The sequence below is a fragment of the Ictidomys tridecemlineatus genome, chromosome 1 (assembly GCF_052094955.1).
Source record: "Ictidomys tridecemlineatus isolate mIctTri1 chromosome 1, mIctTri1.hap1, whole genome shotgun sequence".
NCBI lineage: Eukaryota > Metazoa > Chordata > Mammalia > Rodentia > Sciuridae > Ictidomys > Ictidomys tridecemlineatus.
The window spans coordinates 82,868,711-82,893,437 of record NC_135477.1 but is presented as its reverse complement, the minus strand read 5'-3'; the positions used below and the strand labels follow the sequence as shown (position 1 = coordinate 82,893,437).

The 24,727-nt window shown below is 38.6% G+C and overlaps 1 protein-coding gene across 1 annotated transcript in view; it reads left to right on the top strand.

Moving 5' to 3' along the window:
• The window catches only part of Iqgap2 (IQ motif containing GTPase activating protein 2), a 289,643-nt gene that overhangs the window by 39,308 nt on the left and 225,608 nt on the right, over positions 1 to 24,727 (top strand). The window contains exon 2 of the mRNA XM_005328940.5: positions 4,087 to 4,186. Coding sequence (XP_005328997.2) covers positions 4,087 to 4,186 — 100 coding nt within the window. The remainder of the gene's footprint in view (positions 1 to 4,086; positions 4,187 to 24,727) is intronic.

Below are 24,727 nucleotides of genomic sequence, written 5' to 3'. Positions count from 1 at the left end.
TTAAAATAATGTCTTTTAGCCATTGTCAGCTGATTTTATAAATGGCATTCTGTGAATTGCTAATACTTCAGGAGAGCCAATGTTTATCTCTAAGAAACATTCTTCCTCATGTGTCTTAGGGTTCAAGGCAGAAAATACAGATGAACTTTAGAGGAAATCATAGTTAATAAAGTTCTTTTTTAAAAGAAGTAATTCTGAAGCCACTCAAATGACCCATCCTTGGTGTGTTGGTGAGTACTGGTCTGGAGCAGTGCAGGAGCAGGCTGCGGGGCTGGAAAGCCTGGGATCCAGCTCTGGCTTTGCCGCTGACCCAGGAGTAGCTATGGGATGTCCTTTCCCTCACTTGACCTCGGTTCCCTCATTTGTAAGAAAGAGATTATGCCTATCTTTCAGGGAGATTATGAAAACTACACAACAACATGGAAAAGAGCTTTACAGGCAGTAAAGTCATGTCTCAAATGAATTATTAGCTCCATGATGGCTCTTTAAATGGCAGGGCTGTTATCCATGCCTGCGGCTCTTATCAGAAGTTGCTACTAAGTAAATGATGAGTAATGCAGAAACCTCTGCAGGCATCCTGGGGTCCAAAGTGTCTGTCTTTGCTGTTAAGACCTTTTCAATCTCATAGCTTTGGCTTACACTCTGATGGTAGTGTTCTCTACCACTGAAGAAAAGAGGGTGAGGCAGAAGCATGGAGGGAAGAGCAGGGGGCCAGGTATGTGGAAGGTCAGAGGGAAGGAGGATATGTGTATAAGGAAGCCCCTGTGGGGGCACATGGTTAGTTCACTGCCCTGTCCCTGGTGCTTTAAGTCTGATACATGGAACCAATGAATTAAACACTAGTTGAGTGAACCCTTGATGATCATACCCTTATTTTATTCAGGGAAATAAGAAAATAAAATTACTCCACGTAGATATTTTTGGGTTCCTTTCCTGGCCTTTTTTTTTTTTTTTTTTTTTTGATAAGAGATTATGTTTACCAAAGATTTTTGGTGGGTATGTGGCCTTTGCATAGAAGTAAGCAAGACGCTCTGAGGACACAAATGTGTCTTTTTTGGGGGGAAGGAGTGGCCGGATAAGAATCCCCAGGCACTCAGCCATTGAACCACACCCCCAGTCTTTTTTCATATTTTATTTAGAGACTGGGTCTCACTGAATTGTTTAGTGCCTCACTGTTGCTGAGGCTGGCTTTGAACTCACAATCCTCCTGCCTTGGCTTCCCGACCCGCTGGGATTACAGGTGTGTGCCACCATACCTGGCACAAATGTCTTCTAGGAGTTAAGACACAGTAAAAGAGGACCAGGAAATGAGGACATTTTGAACAGAGACAATTGGGGAAGACTTTAGGAAGGAAGTAGCTATTGGGTTGAGGCTTAAACATAGGATTTCTTCAGCTGTGGTCAATTTGGTTCATTTGCCATTTAAAACTGTGTGGTACTGCTAAGTAAGTAAGTAAATAAATAAATACATAAACTGTATGTATTAATTTACACATTGACTTTTTAAAAAATTTTAACTTGAATAATAGCAGAGTCTGTAAGCCCCTCAGCAACTCTCCTGGGCTGATAGAATCTTGCATGATTTGTGGAAGCAGTTGGGGCAAAAGCTGGAGGTTTCTGCTTTTTCCTAGATGGAATGGTCAAGCTGAAAGGAGAGTACTTCCAGTATTTATGTTCTTAAAAATTGGGGATGATAGATGTATGTAGGCTCCCCCAATTTTATTTTGAGATCAAGCTTTAACATTTGTCTGAAGGTACTATAAAATGGAAATATCCTGTCAGAAATAGGAAACAGTCTTTAAACTGATATTAAAATAGGAAATTGGAAATCATGAGGTCTCCTGGAGATGTCATACACAGAGCAGAAGAATGGCTTTCCAGGCAGTGAGAAGGTGGAGAGCAGAAGACAACATAAAAGCGAGCTGTGCCGTGCAGCTTTGGGATACAGCACTTTATGGAAGGCTGGCTGAAGTGTAGCTCCATGGAGGGGAGGAGAGGCAAAGAGTTCTAGAACTTTGTGCTGGAGAAAATGGGGAGCCATCTCAAGGTTTCATGAGAGGGAATGACATTAGTAGGACCATGTGTTAGAATGAAGCTTCTGCTGGGTTGTGAATGGGTAGAGAAGTGGGCTGAGCATCAAAATCTGCTGCTCAGATCGGGGAGAGATGCAGAAGGTCTGGGCTCCCCCAGTGGAGGTGCAGAGGAAGAGCATTGAGAGCTTTTGTACTTTTCTGAAATGAGAGAGCTCTTTTAAAGCTCAGTTCAGATTGAGTTTAATAAAAAAAAAAAAAAAACAACAACAACAACAAAAAACATGATTTTGACAAATATAAACCCTGTTGTCCTCTTCTGGCTTTATTCAGGATGAGGAAGCTGTTGAAGGAGTGGAGGGACAGTGGAAAATTGGGAATGGCCGGAAGGGAGATGGGGACAGGCTAGAGTCCCACGCTCCTGCCTTTGTTCTGACCATCTGCAGGTGCTGCTCCGTGTTGCCTCTCTCCCCTCTCCTGCTGATTCCCTTTCTTCATCATCTACAGAGACATTCAGTTCTTCCACACTATTCCATTCTGTCCAAATATTTCTAGTCCCAGTGTTTCTGCTCTTCACTTGGGCAAATGACCACTCAGCCTGTGTGCCTAACCGTAAAGGGAAACAAATTCCTTATCATAGTGTCATGACACCTGCATGGGAAATGCATAGAAAAAAACTTTGCTCCTAAAAATGACATAATTTGAAACAAAGACAGAGCTCAATAAATAAGAATCTAGTATGTATTTCTATGCTTATGGTATTCTGCCTTTTTATTTGTAGAACAAGAGTACTCTCTTTCAAATAGTCTGAGGCTTTAGCATTAGTTTTAGATCTTAAGCTTGGTACTTATCCCCTTAAGAGTTTGAAACATGATTTTAATTCTGTTTGTTTTCCAAAGTGATGTTGTTGACCCCGTCATTAGCAGGATGTGGGATTTGCATGGTTTTCTTAGAGACTGATGGGTGACCTTCATATCTTTATCTTTTCTTGTGACCACTGGCCCCCTTTATGAAAATGGCTGATTATTTGTTTTTTTGGAACAAAAAAGCAAACACTGAATTTCTCCCCTGCTACACACACACACACACACACACACACACAACCTTTATTATATGAAGTGATCTAACAAACTAGAATTACTTTTATGGCTGTCAGACTTAAAGTTCCAGGAGAGAAAAAGGGAAAGGAGTCCTTTTTATGGGAAAGCAACATTGTCATGTAAATAGGCAGCAGAGTTGATTGACAGTTGGATGCTGTAGAGGCTGCAGGAAATGGTGAGGCTGTAGTCTCCACAGAAAAGCAAGGCTGAAGTATTGAAGTTTATGAACTAGGCTTGTATTGGAACAAAGAGAGTGGACTTGAAAAATCTAAAATAACTTTCTGTCTTGATTTTGTCTTTTGGATACATGCCAAGTAGAAAGGTTGGCCTTGTAAATGAGTGAGGCGGAACTGAGGCTTGGGCATTCCTACAGTGGGATCAATCGGTTTTTGGGTCAGATTAAAGGCATTAATTTCTTCAAGGATTGGTTGGGAACACACAAGTACATGTATATTCTTTGTTCAGTCCCAGAGTTTCTGGGATGCTGTGTGGGGCAGTGCCTCCAAGTGTAGCCACTGGACAAAATTCTTTAGCTCTGATTGACTTGAGGCTGTTCAAATCCTAAGGCATTGACTCCATAAAACATGATCACTGTTCTGACTCTATAGTACTTTTAATCCTTCTTCTGTCTTGTTTTTGTTCGTTTGTGGTTTTTTGATGTAATGTAAATTCAAATGCAAATCTTTTTCTAGGTGTGGTGTTATAATACCCCATTTCTGAAGGTTTGTTGAACTAACATCCATCCATCTTTCCTTCCTCCCTTTCTTCCTTTAATTTCCCCTTGTCCTGCTGCCCCCCCACCCCAGCTGCCGCATCAAACCAGTGTTTTCTGCATGCTAAATTTGTACTGCGCCCCTGAGCTACACCTTCAGCACTGAGTTTTTTCTAAGTGGTCTCAGGTATTTATTCAATAAAGGCTGCCCTTGTAATAATGTGTTGTTTTCCTTTGTTTCCAGCTATTGTGGATGATGAAAGGCTTTCTGCAGAGGAGATGGATGAGAGGAGGCGGCAGAACATTGCTTATGAATATTTGTGCCATCTGGAGGAAGCCAAGAGGTAAGAGCCAGACTTAGGCTATTGGTGCACCTTCTTTTGGATATAAGCTCTGCAGTAAGGGTGTGGCATTTAATGACCAGAAGGTACCTGAATGGGCTAGCAGCTCTGAAGAGTTGTCAAAAGTTAAGGATAGCCAGGGAGAGAATCTTGTCTGTAATCCATGATTTAGAACTGGCCAAACTCCCCATGCCAGCTCAATGGGCCAGAGGTGTCCCCCCCAAACTCCAGTTCTCAGTCACGGCTAGATGGGCACCACGCTCACCTGTGTGCATGCTGCTATACTTTTAATAACTCATTTGCTGTCTTGTTGGTGGCAGGCCAATGGGAGATGAAAAACCTATTTTTTCAAATGATCAAACAGGATTAAGAAAAAGTTGTTACCAAGCCAAGCTCCAGGGACTAGGGAGAGATCTGCTCCCTTTTCCTTCTCCAGAGTCTCCTAAGAAATCACTGAACAAATTGCAGATTTTCCTTTCTTTCTTTCTTTTTTATTATGCTTTTATTAGTGCATTATATTGAAAGCAATTTTTTCCATGTTTTTGTTGGTGCATATAGTTGTATATAATGGTAGGATTTGTAATTATGTATTTTGTACGTGCACACAGTAATAAATTGATTTGCCAATATTGTTCCCCATTATTTCCCTTTTCTACCCCTCTTCCCTTCCCCTGGACTCTTTCCTCTATTCTACTGAACTTTCTTCAATTTTCATGAGATTTCTTTCCCAACACCTTTTATTTTTTTTCCCCTTTTTTCTCTCTAGCTTCCACATATAAGAGAAAGCATATGTGGGTTTGGCTTATTTTGCCTAACATAATGATCTCAAGTTCCATCTGTTTTCCTGAAAATGACATAATTTTGTTTTTCTTTATGTCTGAATAAAACTCCATTATGTATATACCACATTGTCTTTATCCATTCATCCATTCATCCACCTAGACTGGTTCCATAGTTGGGCTATTGTAAATTGTGCTGCTATAAACATGGGTATACATGTATCACTATAGCATGATGACCTTAATTCTTCAGTATAAAAACTGAAGAGTAGAATAGCTGGTTCATATGGTAGCTTCATGCCTAGTCCTTTGAGGAGCCATACTGATTTCCATGGTGGTTGTACTAATTATAATCCCACCAACAAGTGTGAAAGTGTTCTTCCCCGCCACATCTTCTCCAGCATTTATTGTTATTTGTTTGTTTGTTTGTTTGTTGTACCAGAGATTGATCCCACTTTCCCTGCCCTTTTTTTAATTTTGAGACAGAGGTGGCTTTGAGCTCATGACCCTCCTGTCTTAGTTTCCTGAGTCACTGGGGTTATAGGTATGTGCCACCACACCCTGCTATTGTTCCTATTCTTGATGGCTGCCATTCTGACTGGAGTGAAATGAAATCTCAGTGTGGTTTTGATTTGTGTTTCCCTGATTGCTAATGATATTCAACATTTTTTCCCACATACCTGTTGGCCATTTTTTATCTCTTTTTTTGAGATGTATCTGTTTAGTTCATTTGCTCATTTATTAATTAGGTTATTAGGTTTTTTTTGGAGTGTTTTATTTATTCCAGATATTAATGCTCTGTCAGAAGAGTCGCTAGCAAAGATTTTCTCTCATTCTGTAGGGTCTCTCTTCTCATCCTTAATCATTTCATTTGCTGTGCAGAAGCACTTTAATTTGATGCCATTTCATTTACTAACTTCTGGCATTATTTCCTGTGCTTTAGAGGTCCTATTGAGAAAATTGCAGATGATTTCAAATTCTTCATCAAACTGGTTTGGACCTGAGGAGAAGCAGTGACTGGAATCAAGTCCTTTCTCCTCAAAAGTGTCCTCAGGCTTCCACTTACCCCTCCCTAATGATAAAAGCTTAGTAGGACAATAGCGATTGGACTGAAGTCCATTGGTCATTCAGGGCAGTGTAGGTTTATGACAGCAATCTTCTCTTTAACCTGTGGGTGTGTGACCACTTAGAATATGTTGTCTCTAAAATCACATCAACTTTGTTAGAGTCTTTAGGTTAAGAAAATGTGTTGGGGGGCTGGGGATGTGGCTCAAGCGGTAGCGCGCTTGCCTGGCATGCATGCGGCCCGGGTTCGATCCTCAGCACCACATACAAACAAAGATGTTGTATCCGCCGAGAACTAAAAAATAAATATTAAGAATTCATTCTCTCTCTCTCTTTAAAAAAAAAAAAAAGAAAATGTGTTGGGTTCTCCAAGGAGAAAGTGAAGATAAAGAGTCCTAAGTGCAAATACTTTTTGTATCAGAGGAATCAAGGAACTTTGTCCTTTCCTGGGTGAATACTACATTGTTCGTATACCATGAGTTAGAGTTTGATTTAATGCTTGTGTGACAGAGTGCACCAATACTGGAGGAACTGTATCATTCCCTGAACATGATGTGTTATCCCTATAGAAAATAAACACTTAAATGTCATTGGTGCTGCTTATCTCTGATCACTGGTATATAGCTGTCTATAGAGCTAGAATGATGAGAATTTTAACTCAGTGACACATGCCCTAATTTGGCATCAGAATTGCTCCACAGGGGGATTTCTCAGTGTTGTTTAATATTTTAACAGTACCATGTAACTTCCTTTAAGTTCTAATGGTTACGTTTTAAGGTTTATTTAACGTGTCTGTGAAATCTACAGTTAGATTGCAGGATGCTAAAGATTCTCTACCGGTCTAATGATTGTGAAAAACATGCTTTCAGTCAAGTGGTTTCCAAAAAATAATTAGATAAGAAGAATGATTCATAAACATTCAAAAGAAATGAGATTTCAGTGAAAAAGATTTAGTTAAAGGAAGCATCTTTCACATGCATATACATCATAGTCTGTGCTTTTGCCTCCTGCTATTGTTTTTTTTTTTTTTTTTTTTTTTTTTTTTTTGGTAAGTGGGCAAAGGTATGTGATTGGGAGTTGGTAGACCTGATTTCCTTGTCCCAGCTCCACCATTTATAAGCTGCATGACCTTGGACAGGCCTCTTGGCCTATGGGGAAGCACAGTTTTCTTTCTATATAAATAGCATGATAAACACAGTACTACCACCTGCCTTACCTACTTAGTGGGCTTTTTTCCAAAAAAAATTAACTAAAGAAGATGAAAGTATTCTGCAAGCTATAATACCAGCCAGGTGTATGGTGATAATATAAGCTCAATTTTCTCTACAGTATATCAAGGTCATGTAAATAAAGCTTGAAAGCTTGTCATTTTTCCTAGTATTTTTGAAATTTGGTAGTTGAATTTTTAAAAGAAATTCACATAACAATGACCCCAGGTTCCTTGAAATAGTTTGAAACTATTCCTTTGGAATAGTTTCTTTCAAAGAATAGGCTGCAAAAATTAAAATTTTCCTCTAAGACAGATTTTCATAATTTTTATTATAAAAGATGAGATATAATATGTATTTATGAATCATGAAGATATAAATTCTTTCAAAGAAACTGAATTTTGTTTACCAATCATATAAAAACTATGTGACTACTACTAGATACATAGAAGGCTATGATTTAAGAAAGCTTAGTATACAGAAATTTTATGATCCTGAATTTAAGAAATGTATTAAGAAGTGAGTTTTTCTCTGTTCTAAAGATTATTTATTTGAGAGAATTTGAGAAAATAAATGATTCTTTTATAGCACTAGCACCTTAGGAATTTGTCATATTGTATTTACAATGTGTATATGTGTCTTCATGTGAGTGTAGTTGCTTAGAATGTTGAGTTTTTACCAAATGGTGTAATGTGTCTGTTCAGGCTGAAACTTTTTCTTGTTTCTTTTTTCAGTTTTAGATGAATATGATGCATTTTAATTAGAAATATATTGGTTCTGCATTTGGAAGGTATCTAGTTTGTATGTCCTGTAACTTAGAATTTTCAAAAATTTAAAATTGTTTATTTTTGGTTTTATTAGTTTCAAGATTTTATAATATTAAGTCATTTGAAAGTTCCTTTATTCTCAGAAAGATCAATAGAGAGAAGGAAAAGGGGAGGGGAGAAGGAAGGGAAAGGAGAGGTAATGGGGTCTGAACAAGATATATTCCATGCTTTTATAATTATGTCAAAGTGGATTCTATGTCACGTGTAACTTTAAAAAACAATTAAAAAATCCTTTATTCAAAGGGAACCCCTCTAACAACATTGCAGTAATAAAAAGGACTCTAAGGAAATAATATGAACAATTTTATGTCCCAAATTAGATAATGAACAGATTGCTAAAAAGACACCAAACTACCAAAACTGAATTAAAAGAGAAAAAAATCTAAATAGGCTGGGCACGGTGGCATACACCTGTAATCCCAGCAGCTCCAGAGGTGGAAGCAGGAAGATCATAGGCTGGGAGCCAGCCTCAGCAACTTATAGCAAGACCATAAGCAACTTAGGGAGACCCTGTGTCAAAATAAAGAATAAAAAGGGCTGGGGATGTGGCTCAGTAGTTAAGTGCCCCTTCAATTCAATCTCTGTTGCAGAAAGAAAAAAAAAAATCTGAGTAAATACAACACATGTGAAAGCCGCAGCTCTAGCTCAGTGGCAGAGCACTTGCTTAGCATGCATGAAGCACTGGGTTCGATCCTCAGTACCACATAAAAATAAACAAATAAAATAAAGACATTCTGTACATCAACAACTGTAAAATAAATAAATAAATAAAGAAAGAAAGAAAGAAAGAAAGAAAGAAAGTAAGTAAGAAAGAAAAAAGAAAGAAAGAAAGAAAGACATGTGAAGTTAGTAGTCAAAAATTTCCAACATATCCAGATGACTTCATGGTAGAATTCTGCTAAGTATATAAAGGAGAATTAACATGGTAAGTTTTATATTTCATGGTTTTTACTATTTAAACAATAAATTTAAGAAAATTAACAAAGAAGAATCAACACAAGTCATTCACAAACTTTTCCAAAAAAATGAAAGAAGGGAACACTTTTCAACTCATTCTTGGAGGCACGTGTTACCCTAATATCAAAACTAGACAAAGATATCTCAAGGAAACTGAAGACCAATATCTCTTATGAGTAAAATTGCAAAAATCCTCAACAAAATCTTAGCAAATAGAATCCAACAACATATGAAACCAAGTATTCACTATCTAGTAGGATTTAACCAAGGAATACAACCTTGATTGAATGCCTGAAAATCAATATAATGGGCCACATTTGTGGAATAAAGTGCAGAAGTCACATGATCATTTCATTAAGATGCGTGAGAAGCATTTGATAAAAATCCATCTTTTTTTCTTGATTTAAAAACATTTAACAAACTAGGAATGGATGAGAATTTCACCTGATACAGGGCATCTGTGAAAAATTCACAATTTATATCAAACTTAATGGTGAAATACTGGATGTTTTCTCCCAGAAGATCAGGAATAGGATGTTTGTTCTCAACAATTAAATTAAACGTTGTACAGGAGGTTCTGCCAAGGGCAAATAGATAAGGAGGAAAAAAATAAGGTATCCAGATTAAAATGAAAAAAAAGTGAAACTATTTCAAAGTGACATAGCTGGTTTACACAAACTTTATAGGGATCTACTAAAAAAAAAACAGAACCATTAATTTGTCATGATTGTAGTGTGATACTAAAAGAATGTGTAAAATTTTTGTTTCTCTACACTAGCAATGAGAAATCTAAAGATGAAGTTAATCAGAGGACAAGGATTGTATGTTTTCTCTCATATGTGCAAGCTAGAGAGGAAGAAGAAGAAAAATAAAGGTGGGAGTCAGGGATCTCATGAAAATCAAAGGGAGACCAGGGGATGGGGATGGGGTGGGAGAAATGATATAGGCCAAATTATATTGTTATATCATGTACATGTCTGAATATGTAACAACAAATATCATCATTATGGGGGGCTGTGGCTGTGGCTCAGTGGTAGAGTGCTTGCCTAGCATGTGTGAGGCACTGGGTTCGATTCTCAGCACCACATATGAATAAATTAATAAGTAAAATAAAGGTCCGTCGACAACTAAAAAAAATATATCATTATGTATAATTATAATGCATGGGAAACAAAATGCAAACACACGAACAAAAAATAGTTAAAATGAATTTAAGAAAGCAATTCAACTTACAATAGCATCAAAAAGAATAAAATACTTCATAATAAAATTAGCAAAATATGTGTAAGACTTGAAACTTAAAACTAGAAAATATTGTCAAAAATTTAAAAAAATCTAAATAAATGGAAAGACATCCTATATTTATGGATTGGCAGTCAATCTTGAAACTGTGTTTCTGAAATTGATTTATAAACTTAATGCAATTTCTAGAAAGTTGCAACTGCCTTTTTCTTTTCTCAATGCAGAATTGACAAATTGATCCTAAAAATTCATATGGAAGTGCAAGGAATGTAGAATAGTCAAAACAGTCTTGAAAAGGAGGAAAAAAGCTGAAGGACTCATATTTCCTAATTTTAAAACTTACAAAATCAAAACAGTGTGGTATCAACATGAGGATATACATATAGATGAATGGAGTGCAGTTGAGGATCTAAAAAAGCCTCTGATACTTATGGTCCATTCATTTTTGCCAGGGGAATCAAGGCAATTCAATGGGAGAGAAATAGTTTTCAACAAAGAACACTGGGGCAATTGAAGATCCACACATGCATTAAAATAAAATTGAGCCACACTTCCCTCCATATACAAAAATTATTGTAAAATGGATTATTAACCGAAATATGAGAGTCACAACTATAATTCTTTTTTTTAGACTTTTTAAAAATAACTGTCTAATGAACAACTTTATTTATTTATTTATTTTTAAGAGAATTTTTTTAATATTTATTTTTTAGTTTTCGGTGGACACAACATCTTAGTTTGTATGTGGTGCCGAGGATAGAACCCAGGCTGCATGCATGCCAGGCGAGCGCGCTACCGCTTGAGCCACATCCCCAGCCCACAACTATAATTCTATTAGAAGAAAACATTGGAGTAAATTTTGGGGGCCTTGGTTCAGGTAGTAGCTGCCAAGATTTGGCACCAAAACCAAAAATGACAAAGGTAAAATATATAAATACAATATCATAAAAATTAAAGTTTTTTAATATTCAAAAGATACCAGAAAAATGACTCATATCTGATAAAGGACTTGCATCCAAAATATGTAAAGAATTCTTATCACTTGGTGTAAAAAGGTAATAGCCTAATTTTAAAATAGGCTAATTTAAAAATAGACAAGAATTCTGGAAGTTTGAGAAATAAGATAAACAAATGACCAATAAACACATGGCAAGATAACTCATCATCACTCCTTGTTGGGGAACCACAAAGCAAAACCACCAGGAGACATCACTTCACATCCATTAGGATCGATTCAATCCATAACTTGAATTACAACAAATGTTGCTAATGGTGTAGAGAAATTGGGACTCTCATATACTACTAGTTAGATTGTAAAATGGCATAGCTTCTTTAGAAAACGTTCTGGCAGCTCTTTAAAAACTTGAACATAGAGTTTTCATATGATCCAACAATGCCACTCCCAGGTATATTGAAAGCCTTTACCTGACATAAACTTGTACACAAATATTCAAAGAAGCATTATTCATGTTAGCAGGAAATGGAAACAACCTAAACATCCATCCACTGAAGCAATGAGGATAAATGTAGTATCTCCACTCAATGAAATATTATTCCACTATAAAAAAATGGAATACATACTACAACATGGTGGAACATTGAAAAGATTTTGCTAAGTGAAAGAAGCCAGACACAGAAGGTAACAAATTCTATGAAATGTCCAGATGAAATAGTGATGAAGTACATTAGTGAGGCCTGATGGGGGGGATGAATGGTAGGTGACTGCGAATGGGTGTGGGGTTTCTTTTTGGACTGATAAAAATGTTCTGAAATTGCTTGTGGTTGTGGTTGCACAACTCTAAAGACCACTGAATTGTATACTTTTATAAGGAAGAATTATTTGGTATATATAAATTACCTTAATAAAACTGTTACCTAGAGAAAAATTCCTTTATTTAGACTGGCTTGGAAAGCTTGGAGAGGTCCTTAGTGAAGCTGATAAATAAGATTAACTGGATTTTAGCAGATGTATCACATACATATGGTACTCCTGAGATATGTGAAGTACCTAGGTGCTGTATTCATTTTGTAGATACTTATTGGGCATCCGGTAGATGTAAACAAGTGCAATGAGGTTGCTCTTGCAGATAGAGGTCCAACAACTAAATTCTGTGCTCAGAAAGGCTCACCATTCAGGTTTTCAGGTTGAAGTTTTTACTCAAAAGTTTAAAATTCTTTCCTTTTAGTTATTTATTTTATTTTATTTATTTATTTTGGCACTAGGGATTGAACTCAGGGGTGCTTAGACACTGATCTATACCTTCAGCCCCCTTTTAATTTTTATTTTGAGAAAGGGTTTCACTAAATTGTAGAGACTGGTCTGGAACTTGCAATCCTCCTGCTTCACCCTCCCAAGTTGCTGGGATTATAGGTGTGCATGAAAGTGCTCATCTGCTCTTTTAATTTTGGTATGTGTATATCTTTCCATATCAGTATCATCTTCCTAACTCTTCTCATATGTTCAACGCTATTCTACCATTACAAGCCTACTGAAGTTTTTGAACATCTCTTGCTAGATTGCTACAGTGGACTTTAATTGGTTTCCGAACTCCTCTCTGGCCCTTTTCAATCCTTTATCTGAATTATAGTCAGGTGAATTATTTAAAAACTCAGATTTACTGTGACCAATTTTCTGTTTAATGTCTTCCAGTGGTTTCTAAATACTCCTGGGATAAAGATGGAAGTCCTTTGGGCTGAATGGGCCCTGCACAGTCCAGTCCTTGCAGCCTCTCTAGCCCCACAGTGTGCTCTGTTCCTGTTGTTCTCTGCTCTGGCCACATGGACCTGTTTTCCCTCCACCCAGGACATTGCATGTGGCTCTTTACCTTACAGGTTGAAGGGTTTAGATGATGTGAAAGAGACCTAATTATAATTGTTTTGGGAGGCAAGGGATGTCTGTGATAGGTATTACTATTTAACCAGGACTGTATAACAAATTCCCCTTAAACTTAGTAGCTTACACTGACAAACGTTTATCTCAGTATGTTGGGAGAGCAGGAGTCTGGGCATATCCTCACTGGGTCCTTTGGTTCTAGATCTCTCACAAGGCTGCAGTCATTTCAGGATTCACATAGGGTACTTCTACTTCCAGTTCACTCAGTGCTGTTGGCAGGATTCAACTCCTGACAGGCTTTTGGACTGAGGATCTTAGTTCCTTGCTGCTATTGGGTCGAGTTTTCCCTTGGTTGCTTGCCACTTGAACCTTTCCGTAGAGCAGCTCCCAGCGTGGCAACCATATGTCACCTCTATGTTGAAGCCAGCCACTATTCGAGTGACCCAGTGAGAGAGCCAGCTGGAAGTCAGAGTACACAAGAGTGAAAATTTAAAACAGAACAAATCATCAAGAGCCACCTTAGAAGCTTCCCATACTGTGTATCCATATCCTTTTGGAATTCACAGGGTACTTAAAAAAAATGTATTTTTTTTTTTCACTTCTGGAGGCTAGAAGTCCATGATCAAGGTGTTGATAGGTTTGGTTTCTGCTGAGGCCTCTTATTGGCTTGCAGATATCCACCTTCTCACTGAGACCTCATCCTTGTAGGTTGTCTGCATCCTTATATCCTCTTCTTGAAAGGACCCCAGTTGTGTTGGATTATGGCCACCTGAACAACCCCACTTAATTATCTTTTTAAAGACCCTATTACCAAGTTTAGTCATGTTCTGAAGTTCCAAATGTTAGGGTTCAACATGTGAATGGGGGGTATAATTCAGCCCATAAGAGCAGAAAAATTTATTTCTCTTTGGATTGGAAAAGATTGACATGAATGTACACAAATCATTATGTCCTAAGATTAATACAGGTTTTATAACATGTCAAAACAATCCCCTTTAAGCTATAATTACTTGATGAAATATATCATGATACCTTCTCTTGAAACTTTTTAGGCAAGTGTATTGTACTGGTCAAGATTCTTGGTTGCCAATTCTGGTTACCATAAGCATAAAAAGAATGAATTAGAAGGGTATAGATAGCTGCCAGAATTGATGGAAAAGCCAGAGGAACAGGCTTGGGATATTGAAAGCAATAAACTGATGTAAGGCAGAACCAAAGTTGAATGTCTTCATGTGAGGATCCTGGTTATGGTCACAGTGAGTACCTAAGCTGCCATTGACAGGGGTAAATCCTTTTTATTATCAGAAACCCAACCAGGAATTAGATGTCTTGATCTGAATAGCTATAATACTAAGGTTATTACTGCCTTGATTTTTTTTTTTAATTGTGAGTTTGGGTTGTCCCCCCTGCCCCCAAAGAAGTGTTTTTTGTTGTTATTGTTTTGTTTTTCAGTGCTAGGGATTGAACTCGGGGCTTTGGACATAATAGGCAAACACTCTACCATCTACATTCAGTCCTGAGCTGTTTGAAAGAAAGTTTTTCATTCCTGTATCATTTAAAATAATAATAGTAAATGAACTTTTCATTTTTCTTTTTGGATATCACCAAAAGCTAGCTTTAAAGCTTCTTTACTATGGGAATTTTGCTGAAATGGAACTCTGCAGACAAGCATGTGACTCATGGACTTTAAATAAAAGGTTCTCTGATGCCAGAAATCTTAGTTTTGAAAAAGTTACTCTTTTAATTTAAAGAATTGGTACTGCTGAGCAGATTTCTTACTGATCTGTGTTAAATATATTTCAATAATAAAAATGAATCCTTAAAAATTTTATTTTTCCAGTTTTGGGAGATAACTGAAAAAAAAATTAAGATAGGTCTCTTTGGGAAAATTCTGGGTTGAGGAACTAAATCCAATTGGAGCTCTTATGAATGTCAGAGAACAGGAGAGGGAATCTTGGCAAGACATGGAGAGGGAGTTTGCAAATTACAGTCAAGCAAGTAGTTATGAATGGGGCCACTATTGTATCTCCCAAGGACAGTTCCTGTAATATTATAATCCTTTTTTAAGAAAAGAGAAAATGCATACAAATTTTTTTGCTGTGCTTACTTTTTCTGTCCTAACTTTGAAAATAAACAAAGTGGAAAAGCCTTCCCCTGGTGATGGGCTTGTTTAGAAATATTATCTTTAAAGAACTCTTTATGTGAGCCAAACTGTTCTCTGTATGGGTAAGTCTGGGACAGTTTTGTATGTGCCCTGGAAAGAAAACAAAACACCGGTGTGATTGCTTTTGTGTCTGTGTTTACAACTCAGATACCAAAAAGACACCTCTGATTAAATCAAGTCTCAAGCTCAGGCCCAACCTAACAGCAAGTTAGACAATCAGGTTTGGAATAAAAAATACTCAAATGTTTAAGCAGGTTAAGCGTGAATGATGGTTTTACTTAACAATTAATCATGATTTCTTAAAAAGAAAGGAATCTTATGCCTGGGAATGCTTTATGGATTTTGTTGGATTTCCTCTTCATGCTTGGACCTCACTGTCTCTCTTTCTAAGAACACTCTCCATGGATGTGCTCATCAGTAATGTTAATAAAAACTTGGAATTTTGACCAAAATAGCTTTCCTGGTGAACAATCTATTGAGACCTGTTGTTGCTCTGTATGAAATTTTAAGGACTCTCTTAATTGTATTTTCAAAACAAACAGCTTTAATATTTCCATGGTAACTGCATTCCCTCCTACTCCCTTGTTCCTTCCCTGGCTCTGACCTCATCTCTGCTGTCCAAGGAGGATAAGTAGAAGAGTGGGTTTGCTCCATGTGGTGGCTGGTGGGGCAGGGTGCAGTGAGTTGAGAACAGACCCTTTCAGGTGTGATTCCTGGGTGAGGGAAAGGCCTACCTCTGAGGACCAGCCTGCTTGGGGTTGCTTTCCGAACCAGCTTGCTTCCGAAACTATATGCTAGTAAGGCTTCTACCTTTTAGACAAGCCAGGGTTTGGCACATCCCTGTAGTAAGAAAAGAGTAGTCTATGAGGAGAAAGGACTTATCTGGGGGTAGCTTGCAAGTGGATGAGATGTGATCTTAATGGGGTGTCTTCATGACATAAGAAGAGATGTGATACCAACCAGCCCTGCCTGCCAGCTTCTCATACTCACAGCTGGATCCTCAAGGGAGGTGTTGGTGCTGAGGTCCTGGGATTATGCTATGATCTTCAGTAGAAGGGACATTTATTAAGGATGTGAGGGAAGAAGTCACAGGATTTGGCAGGGGACTGGATTTGGATTGCAGAACCATCTGGGGGGTTGGATGCTTTGGGGCTTTTTTTAACCCAAATGAACTCATTTTGTGGTTTCTCTTAGCTGAATGTAGACTTGGGTCACATCTCTGGGAAGCTTTTTGTTTGTTATTTGCATATATTATGTGTTCTAGTTTTAGATATATATTGGACAAGTGCCAATTAGGTATGTTCTGACACATGAAGATGTAATTTCTCAAAGTGCTGGTAAGACAAACAATTGGTATTAATCTTCCAGCCAAAGACAAGTTGAGCAACTGATATTTAATCTCAAAGTTTATATTTGCTTCTCAGGCGCTTCAAAGTTGGAAGCCTAGGAGAGGTTTGGAATTTTCCATGGTCTCAAATGTACTTTACTAATAAGGGTGATCACGTGAGTGTCTATTCACCAGGCATGGTGCCCTGAGCACTCAATGCATATGATCTCAATTCTCATAACCACCCTGGGGGACAAGGGGTATCCTTGTTTTATAGATGGAGAAATCAGTTCCTGGAAAAACTTAAGTAATTTGGCCAGTGTCAGAGCCAACAGGCAAGAGAAATAGTCTTACAACCTAAATCTGTATGACTTCAAAGGCTAGGTACTTAAAAATGGACACACTGTTCCACTACTTTATTTGTCATGCATTTTGACGACATATTCCTTGTAAATTCAAAATGTGGTCTTGGTTTTTAGGTTCTTTGTGGGTTATCTCTATTCCAGCTCTTGATCAATTCTTCCTTCTTGAGTTTTGGTGGAATTAGCACAATGTAGCCATCGACTATCTATTTGTTTTTCCCTTTCTTTTTCTTTTTTTCCTTTTATGTTGTTTGTTCATTTTTTTTTAAAGAGAGGGAGAGAGAGAGAGAGAATTTTAATATTTATTTTTTAGTTATCGGCAGACACAACATCTTTGTTTTTGTATGCGGTGCTGAGGATCGAACCCGGGCTGCACGCCTGCCAGGCGAGCACGCTACCACTTGAGCCACAACCCCAGCCCCTGTTCATTTTGTTTTAACTGGTACCACTATGAGCAGTTTGCTATGGGGAGAATTTACCATGTATTTACGTAGCATTTGTTTTCCCTTCTACCAACTTCCTGATCTTAAAAGTTTTATTAGGAATTGGCAGTTTTCTGTTATATAGGTTTGATTCTCCTCATCCAAGATAATTTGGGTTCATCTTCTGGTTATGTCTGGATTCTACTTTTAATTCATCAATCGTCTTTTTGGTTATGTTACTATTAAGACTGGTTTCAAAGATTGCTTGGCTTTCTGTTGAAACATCAAAAGGTCTGAATAGCAAACACCACTGAGAGTCTCTTCCTTCCTGTATGAACTTCCCCACCAGATGCTGCCTCATGCTGCGATGCTGATATTACTTAAAGCAATATCATTATTCAATGCACAGAGAGACCTAAGGAAGTTGGTGGGGGAGAACATTTGTAGGAAGTATTCACAGACAGATTTCTTCATGTCTTTCACTTTATATATTTATTTATTATATTTATTTTTGTGTCAGTGGGAATTGAACCCAGGGGCATTGTATCACTAAACTACATCCCCAGCCCTTTATTTTTAATTTTGAGACAGGGTCTCACTAAGTTACTGAGGCTGGCCTTGAACTTGCAGTCCTCCTTCCCCAGCCTCTGACTTGCTGGGATTACAGACAGTGCATGACTGAGGCTGGCTGATCTCTTTCATGTTTCAGAGTGGTTGTAGAGTGTAGAATGGTCTTTCACTGCTGTCTTAGTCTGAACACCTTCATTTTCCTCTAACAGAGTCAAATCCCCATTTCATATGTGGGGCTTGGAGGAGCTCATCAACTTCCTTATCCATGATGGAGATTGTGGCAGATTCGGATTTAGGACAAAGGTCTGGGTTGACAATATTCTTTCATCCCATGAGTCTCTCCAGGTTGTGCTGATTAGGAAAAGGTATAGGTACAAAGCTCAACAGTGAAAATAAATAAAAATGAATATTAGACTTATTTGGTTTGATAGACTCTGTTTAAGTTTGCTTTTAGTTAAATGCTCAATATCTTACATGGGGGAGTTACCTATGCGTACATTTCTGTTCTCTGATTTTCATTTTTGCTGAGAAACTTGAACCCATTGAAGTGTTGGAACAGGACTTCAGGAATAATATCACTAGTCATCTCTGTAGTCCTCTTTCAGTCTTGTTTAGCTTAAATTTCCTTGGAGTTTGTTCCTGCCATCTTACCATCACAGAACTTGTAAGGCACAGCTTTTCCTGCCTCTGGTATTTCACAGGGTGAAACATGAGGAAGCTATGTCGTTGCCAACTGAATGACTTAGACTGTAGTGATTCCCCAAAGTCACTATGACCTGCAATGGGGTTTTAGAGGTGTTTGTGCAAATGCAGGAGTTTGGGGATCACTTCAGACCCTATAACTCTGTATCTAGGGAGGGGGGCCAGGGAGTCTGAATTTTAACAAATTACTCACAAAAACTTTTTTTAAGATTTATTTTTTTAAACCTTTTTTGTATGTGATGCTGAGGATCAAACCCAGTTCCTCACACAGCTAGGCAAGCACTCCACACTGAGCCACAACCCCAGTCCACAGGAAAACTATGATGTATACCAAGGCTTGAGAATTATGCTCTCAAGAGGGAAGAGACTAGCATCTAAGGCTGATACTACCTCAGCTGGTGGCCTTGAGATCCCATCAGACTAATGAGGCTAATAAAGCCACAATGGGTAAGATGGAGCAAGGCAAAGTCAAGGATGAAGATGAGGGCAGGATCCAAGGATAAGGAAGTAGAGAAGTAGATAAATACAAAGTTAGAGCTGGAGATTTGGAAGCCTAGATCTCAAAGGTGGAGTTTTTCCTGGTAGTGATAAAGTCCAAGGTGTGGTGGGGCTTGTGCTTGGTTGGAATGTAAAGGAGGTGAAAACTTTTGATAGAGGAGGAAGTCCTCTGAGCTGTGCCTTTGGGTGTTACCAAGGTCATCCACCTGTGAGAAGCCACCAGAAGCAGGTACCTGTGGAGCACAGTGATTATGGCAAGAAAGGAATGTCCTGGAGGTCAGAGTGTTGGGGAGTGAGAGATACCAGGGAGCTGCTAGAATAGAGGTGACAGAACAAGATGTGGTCTAGGAAAGAAGTTCAGCAAGGAGAGTGAAGACCTTCCCTTTTTTGGAAATTTGGGGAACCACCACCTCTGGAGTGGGTTGATAAGAAATGATATTGTGAAGGAAGCCAGATCCAGTAAGACAAGTAGGCAGAGAAAATTGAAACAAAAGTGAAAAATATTATATTTTTACTCCAGATCAGCAGTTACAGAAGCACATGGGCAGGAATGGTGGAATTGGAGTAGGTAGGAGGAGGACCAGTTTGTAGGACTAATACAGATGAGTGTATCTGAAAGAGAATTGTAGGTCAACGCTTTTGTCCACCTTAAGTCAAAGGCTGAAACCATTGCCAAAACACGTTTAGATTTATTTTATTGTGATAGGGGCCCATCTTTCATTATCAGTTTTCACTAATTCATTCTCTAGGACCTTTACATTCAGTAAGTGACTTTAAAGCCTTGTGACCTGGAGTTAAACCATTTTATATCATGATACCCATTGTGTAAATGTGTGTGTGTGTCTGACAAAAGAGAACAAAGATTTACAAAACCACACTTCATCTTTACCAAATTCTACACACTCTGATATTTTATATGATAGCCTGTTTTCATTCTCTGAGAAAATGTTGTGATCCGTTATACTGATTTCATGACCCAGTGAAGGGGTACAACCTGCAATTGAAACAGTGTGCTTTATACTATCTTGAGCCTGCTGGTAGTACTAGATACTGTTTTCTGGTCATCTCTTTGATGAGAAGTATTAATTTTCTGCATTTATGCCATGCTTAGAGTTTATCACATGATCAGGGAGAAACCAGGAAGTCATGGTTGATCAGATCTTTGCTCAAAACCTTCCTTGCCTCCACTCTACCTGTAGGATCACCATATGGCCCCTAGCCTGGTGCACTATCCCACACTCATCTTGCCCTTTTTAGTGTATCACCCTTCCCTGTAATCATCCTGTCTTTGGTTTTTTCCTTACAGCCTTGTCCTGTTTCCAATACAATTATTGATTGCACTTGTGGCACCCTTTGTTGTATGTTGCCCTCTCCTGACAGTCAGGGAGCTCCCCAAGGAAGACATTTTGGTACCCCAGTGGCTCACATGGAGACTGGTGCAGAGTGGCTGTTACAGTGGCCTGCCTGAGAGAACAGTGCAGGGACCTCACAAGGCCTGGCTTAGATTTCTTGTCTAGCGTGATTTGGCATAGAGAGACCTGTGAGAAATGCCAGTTCTCCTTGTGCTCAGGCTCAGGGAGAGGGGAGGAGCGACATGGCTTAGGTGTGCAGGAGGAGAAGGGAAGGAACATTTGTTATTTTCAGTTTTGACAGAGTGTGCTTTTGGCCCTTTGACCAGCTCTTGATGATCATTGATGATTTTCACTTCTGAACTGGATGGGCCCCTTTGAGGAACAGAGACCAGCTGACTGTACTTGGGAAACAAGGATATTTTTGTGGAATTTGTCTCAGAGTTTTTGCATTCCTATTCTCACATGTACTCCATCACCTGGTGGACATTCAGTGGAGCATGTCTAAGTTTGTTTTGTGCTGTCACAACAGAATACCTGAGATGCAGTAATTTTTACAGAGTTATTTGGGATTACAGTTTTAGAGGCTGGAAAGTCTACTCTTGAGGGGCCACATCTGCTGAGGGCCTTCTTGCTACATCATGAGAGAAGTCATATCATAGCTACAGGGTGTGTATGTAAAAGAGAAGGGGGCTTGTAAGGTACAGCTGTGTAGGTGTGTAGGTGTAGCTCAGTGGTGCAGTACTTGCTTAGGATGCACCAAGCCCTGAGTTTGATCCTCAGCCCCGAGAGAAGAAAAAAGAAGAGAAGAGAGGAAGGGGAATAAAATTATCCTTTTATCAAGAACACACTCCCATGACAAGCATCATTAATCTTTTAATCAAGGCCCAAGTCTACCTTTCAAAAAAAATTCTACCTTTCAACTCTGTTGCATTTTAATGCATGAACTTTAGGAAACACATTCAAACCATAGCAATGTGCCATAGATTGGATACTGTGCCCATAGAACTGAATATTTCTCACCTTTCCAATTCAAAGGAGCAGGTGGTCTAGTAACTGCTCTGTGTGCATGATATTATAAAATAGGGATTCTAAAGCACCTCTGTTTAGATAGGCCCTCCACACCCCCAACCAGTGTGTGCACAAGTAGATTTAAATAGACTCTTTGTGACTTGGAACCACCAATAACCTAAAACATACCAAAAAGACAGATTAAAGGATGACTTAACAAAGGTTCATCAAACTTAAATAATAACTGGGGATACTTGGAAGTCCAACAGCTAAGTTGAACAATAAATTGACCTATGTGGTGTCAACCTTTGGCTTTTACTGATAGACAAAAGGAGTAGATGGAGTATTGTTTTCTTGTTCCTGATGAGCCTCCCGCTCTGGTTATAATCAGGAACAAAGGAGAAGTGCTCAGGCTCAGGGAGAGGGGAGGATCGACATGGCTTAGGTGTGCAGGAGGAGAAGGGAAGGGACATTTGCCATTTTCAGTTTTGACAGAGTGTACTTTTTGTATAGATGAGGAGCTGGGCAGGGAGAATTGTTTCTCCACCCCAGAACCTCACTCAGTGGCATGTGTTTCGGAAGAGGAAAGTGATGTCAGTTTGCTCAGGGAGAAGCACAAAAGTGTCCCTTGGGTGATAATTTACATAGAACTGGCCAAATTCAAGGTGGAGAGGTTGGTTCTTTTCTCTCCTTCCTTTCTCATAGTTATGATTTTGCTAATCTTGTTTCCCTAGGGTGGTTTTCTCTTTCCTCTTCTCCCCTAATCAATTTTTTCCCTTTGAACATCTACCTGATCGTCAAAGATAAATTTAGAACTGACTCTTTTTCTGCAGCATTCCTTAGCCACTCAAATGGTAGTGGTTTCCTCCTCTAAATGCCTGTAGCACTTATTGTCCATTTAACTCCAATATCATGTATAAAACAGTAGATAGAGGAACCTCAACTTTCCTCTATCTTCTATACATAGGCAGCTTCAGTATTTCTGTTGTTAACTTCTGTGTAGTATCTTCACAAACACAAACTCATTGTATCAAGCCTTATCTGATCCCTTATGTGCCTCGAATATTTTGCTTGGGGAAAGGAGTTACCCTGTAAATGAAGTCATGGTCTACCTTAATTATGGTAAGAGAATTTACATGGTCAGAGAATTTCTTGTAAATCCCTGTGTGCACAACTAACTTATCTGTAACACTTCTAGAACAAAATACCTGAAACTGAGTGGCTTATAAAGAATAGGAATTTATTTCTCATATTTCTGGAGATTGGAAGCCCAAGATCAAGGTACTGGCAGGTTTGGTATCTGGTGACAGCTCAGTAATTGCTTCCAAGGTGACTCTGTTAAGAAAGTAATCAGGAATCCCTTCTTGGTCAACAGGCATCTTGCTTTTGACTTAATTATAGACTGACAAAATTGACCATCTATTTTTAGACTCAGTGAAGTTAAGATATGTCCACACTATTTAATTTTATAATGGTAGTGATAGAGGGGGGAAAGAAAAGAGTAGAATAAATCTACAGAAGAAAAGTGGCCTGATATTGCCATTTTAATACCTGGGATTAGAAACAAATTCCCTACTGTTATAAAGTCCAGAAAGAATGCTCTCTTTCTACCTAGGCAAACATTTTTTCAATTTTATTCACAAGAAGATCAAGCCTCAGTCATTCATTGTGTTCAGCTGCTGAAACAATAGAAAATGGTTATCTTTATATAATGCTGCCCTGGTTATCAGGGCAGCATTATATAAAGAAAATGATCAGGCTTGTTTTGGTTTGGCTTTGGCCAAAATGTGTGCAGGTAACATGCTGATTTTGTTCTTCTGGAACAATGTACAAGTCACACTTGATTTCTGTTTCCTAGCCCTGGCTCTGTTAGTAGCTGAGTGACCTTGGGCACTATCTCAATGCCTCAGTTTGTGTATTGGTGAGATGGGTCCAGGAAGTCTGTTTACATCTACATTGTAACATTATGATATGGAAAAGCAGGCTGAGAATCCAGTACTATGTTGGTATAAATTGTAAAGTGTGGAACAAAACATCTCTTAAATTCCATTGTTTATTACAAAAACATTTTCAGTAGCAGGAACAGCTGTGACTCACGCAGCCCAACCTAATTAGAGCCGAAGAATGTGTGCCTTCAGCTGCTTTTTATTGATATTGTTTGCACGTTCACTTCTTGTCTAGCACAAATAGAGGTGGAGAAGTTTATCAGAGAAGAATTGAGAATGTTGAACGTCTTAGAAAGGGAATCTTCCTTCTGAAAATAGTGCTTTCAATGCTAGACACAAGCCTCTTATACCATCAGAAGAAAAGGAAATCACTTTTTAAAACAAAATGTATGCATGTGGTTGTTTTCACCTTTTTGAGGTAAAGCATTGCTCATAGAAATACTTGGACCAATGTTAGCACATTCAACTCCTAAATACAATTCTTATTGGAAGGGTTGTTATCTCCTTCAGGAAGGAACATAAGGTGGTTAAAAGGTGTTTACTCTTTGACCTTCCACCTTGGGCAGGGCTGTAATTTAGTCACCAGCTCTTATAAGTGACTTGGGCAGCAGGTAAACTGGACTTCCTCAAGTCAAATGCATAAAAGACTATAGGTTTTCTCCTGGCTATCCGGAGCTCTGGGACAGGATAGCACTCTGTGTGAACTGTGAAATAAAGCACATTTCAACCCTGTTCCCCGACTCCCTCAGAGGTTGGGCTGTGTGTGTATTCCTGTTCTTGCCCAGCTCAAGTCTTAAAGTTTGTCCCCTTGTGCTAGTCTTGATGTGTCTATTCTACACCGCCACCCCATACCAGCCAAGGAAAATTGAGAGGATGGGGAGAGGGCTCCATGTCTTTAGCTCCTTAGACCTTCAGAAACTTGCCAGGAGGAGCCAAAAGATGGATAAGAATCAGGGTATAATAAAACAAGCTATAATTATAGCTTTTCCTTTTCTGAGAAACCTTCCATATTCAGGTGTTAGGGCTATTAAAGTAACTCAGAGCTGCAGTGTGGTTAGAGCGGGGGAAGCCTGCCTGACTTTGAGGGTTAGAGCTGCAAGTTTTTTGAAGGTAGAGACTGTCTCACTGATGGTAGTTTGTTTGTCCTATCATTTTTCAGGATCTCTGGTTTTTAGCACATTCTCAGCAAGGTGTGGTGGTTAGGACGACTTCTAGTATGAGCTCCAGATATGTCATTTGACTGGTCTTGCTTTCAAACCTAAAACCAAGCTAAGCCCCAAAG